The 3,102-nt window shown below is 42.2% G+C and overlaps 1 protein-coding gene across 1 annotated transcript; it reads right to left on the reverse strand.

Annotated features, from left to right (window-relative positions):
• Nucleotides 1-530: 530 nt before the first annotated feature.
• On the reverse strand, nt 531-1,219 carry LOC147453193 (uncharacterized). Its single transcript, XM_086518665.1, has 2 exons — nt 1,023-1,219; nt 531-928 (listed from the first exon to the last, which is right to left on the reverse strand). The coding sequence occupies exons 1-2, from the start codon at nt 1,150-1,152 to the stop codon at nt 546-548; spliced, it is 513 nt and encodes a 170-aa protein (XP_086374791.1). The 5' UTR covers nt 1,153-1,219; the 3' UTR covers nt 531-545.
• Nucleotides 1,220-3,102: the final 1,883 nt, after the last annotated feature.

Consider the following 3,102-nt stretch of genomic DNA (forward strand, 5'->3'; position numbering starts at 1 on the left):
GAAAAAATACTCCCAACCTGCAAGAGCCTAAAGGCTCCGACTGAGCCAAAAACCATAACCTAACATGGCTAGACATATCCCAACATCAGAAAACTACCTCACTCCAACCGGGTACAGCCACAAAACAGTCCTCACTCCTGATCACCTATCCCTAGGAGATACCAAGTCCAAATGGACGAATCCCAAAGAGATGCCATAACTCTTAACAAAATGCATGTTGCCTGTTCCACTATTTTCTACAAATTACTAGTGATAATAAGCTTCCCCTCCAAGGCCTCACAAAATCTGTCTATGCTAATACAGCATATTAAGCACTGCCCCAAAGAAAATCTAAATCAATCCCTCATTGATTACGGGTGGAGCAATCCAACACGGTGATCAAAAATTCGGAAAAGTTTAAATCCTTCAAATCCAGGAAGGTGGAGCAATCCAACACAGTGATCAAAAATTTGGAAAAGTTTAAATCAACCTTCAAATAGCATGGATCTCAACCTAATTACCTATATCTAACAAGCAACCTAGTTGTACACACAAATAAAGACATACTATGGTTTCAGATTCTTAATGGCTACAAACAAGCCTCTCTTCAAATTACTGCTTGAATAGAAAGAAGTTACCATAGCCTCACTGAGGTCAGATGAGGGCAACTTCTTTTTCATGATCTTTCGAAAAGCTCTTCCAAAAGCTGTAGATTGATCTATTCTCTTCTCTCCATCTTGATCTATTGAGTCTTCCCCCTCATCGCTCAATTCTTCGTTATCACTGCCGCTACCACTACTGCTATCACTTGATCCAGCAATTGCTTCAGCTTCCCTTTTGTGGCCAAAGCTTGGCACAGTTTCCTTGCTTTCACAAGCACCCTCATTGCCCTCTACATCACTGACTCTAGCAATTGCTCCATCAGCCAGCTTCATGCTTTCCCAGCTTTCTGTATGCCATTGTTCATGCATTCAAATGAGCGTACACACACATGCAGGAAAACAAGCCTGTAGACAAGAAGTCAAAACACTTCAAGGGGCTACCTGCAGCTTTCCTCTTCTTGCTCTTTCTCCTCAACGTATGCTTTAGGGCGACTCCCTCATCGTCGCTGTTCGCCCCAAGCTCATCATCGCCGCCAAAGGAGACATCATTTGCTGCTAAAAGCGCCTGCATTTGGCTGTCCTCGATGACTTGGACAACGTTAGTTCCCGTTACCAGCAAATGAACGTCTATACTTACAAAGGGTTTCGCACCGCAAGACAACATGCTTTAAGTAGTGGAATTTGCCCACGCTCTTTGTGATAGGCGTATTTTAATTTTTGTCGTACTTAAGAGTTCAGAGTTTTAATTTTATATTTTAAACACCGGATTCAAAGGTGATTTTCTTGTTACCATACACATGTGGTAGTAATGTGTGTGAACACGTTAGGATTGTCGGAGCATTTTTTTCCCTCTTTAGGAGGTTTATTCCCTTGTGCATTGTATAAACGTCCATCACTCTAGGGCTATCTATCTTTCCATTGCACACTAAGTAACACACTCTCAGTTGTGTGCCTTGAGCTTCCTTCGTCTTTTCCAAGTTGTGTGCGTTTCTCTGTAACCCTAATTCCAACAATTGGTATCGGATCAGGTTGCGTCTTCCCAGGCTTAGTTGCCAGCAGCTCCAGCACACGTTTGCTCACTTTTTTCGATTTCTGCGAGCTTTGGTGAGCGTTCGCAAATCGACAAAAATTTCTCGATAGCTCGAACAGCTTAGTTTGCTCAGATTTCTGATTCGGGCTCATTTTGGCCTTTGTTTCCACTACAGGCAGGTCTGCACAGGCAATTTCGTCATTTAGTGCAAAAATTCTATCAGTGTCGATTTCTACATAACAGGTCCCATACAGTCCACTGCAGGTTGTGCTATATAGCACGTGCTGGTCTCATTCAGTTTCTCCTCATTTCGGACAGTTTTCACATCAGGTGCAGACATTTTTCATGGCTGACAACAACACAAATGTGTTCAAGATGTTTGTTGTTGAGGACAGGTTGGATGGAGACAATTACCCTATGTGGGCTTACATGATGTAACATGTTCTTGTGTCAAATGGCATCTGGAATATTGTGCAAGGCATTGATGTACGTCCTGGTTCTGAGGATGTAGGCGATGTTGAGGATGTGGCAGGTCTTGTTGCAAGGATTGCTGCTATTAGAGTCGTTTTGCCTACGGCAGAACAAGCTCATTGGGATGTAAAGGATGCGCAGGCTCATGCATTCATTGCATTGTTTGTGAAGCGCACTATTACTCCTCACATTCGTTCAGCGAAATCTGCAAAACATGCTTGGGATATTTTGGCTGGTCGCAAGCCACAGTGAGGCAAAAATTGCATTGTTGCGTAAAGAGCTAAAGTTGAAGATTATGCATGAGGAAGATGATATGGACACTTTCCTTGCTGGTGTCAAGGATATCAATGAGTAACTTCTTTTTGCAGGTGAAGTCATTTCAGACAATTCCCTTGTGCAGAGACTATTCTTCATGCCTTACCAGATTCTTACCAGACTTTTGCTAGTACTTGGAGACTTATGATCCAAGGAAATCCTGAAGTTGTCAAGTTTGATGCATTGTGCACATTGTTGTTGCAAGAGTCACTTTCCAAAAATAAAAGGACTAGACAGCGTGCATTTGAACAAGCTTTTATTTCTCCTCAAAGAAAGGGTGGTAACAATAATGCAGTCCCTTCTTATGGTTCTTCTGCGAGTGAAAAATCACATGTTCCTAATGCTTCTACTGGCAGCAATTCATCTAGAAATTCTTATGATAAGGGCAAAAAGAAGATGCATTGCCATTATTGTAAAGCTAATGATCACTTGATCTAGTAGTGTCCTAAGTTGAAGGCCAAAGAGGCTAAGAAGAAAAAGGGTGGTTCAAATACTGGTTCCACTACAAATGCAGCCATTGTTGAGTCTTCTGTGAAAGGAGACTGTGATGTTGATGTTGATGCAGAATGGGCTTTTAGTGCAGAGTGCACTTACAATCCTGTTGTCCATGATGCATGCATATCAATTGCTGCAAATTCACATGTGTGGTATTTCAACAGTGGTACTACAAAGCACATTACCTCACATCGTGAATTGTTCACCCCT

Source organism: Adiantum capillus-veneris, chromosome 8 (assembly GCF_014529385.1).
Source record: "Adiantum capillus-veneris isolate H3 chromosome 8, ASM1452938v2, whole genome shotgun sequence".
Lineage (NCBI taxonomy): Eukaryota > Viridiplantae > Streptophyta > Polypodiopsida > Polypodiales > Pteridaceae > Adiantum > Adiantum capillus-veneris.

Coding starts and splice junctions, on each gene's coding strand:
- LOC147453193 (XM_086518665.1), bottom strand. CDS start 1,152: ATGCAGGCGCTTTTAGCAGCAAATGATGTCTCCTTTGGCGGCGATGAT. Junction 929..1,022: donor CAAGAAGAGGAAAGCTGCAG/GTAGCCCCTTGA, acceptor AATGGCATACAG/AAAGCTGGGAAAGCATGAAG.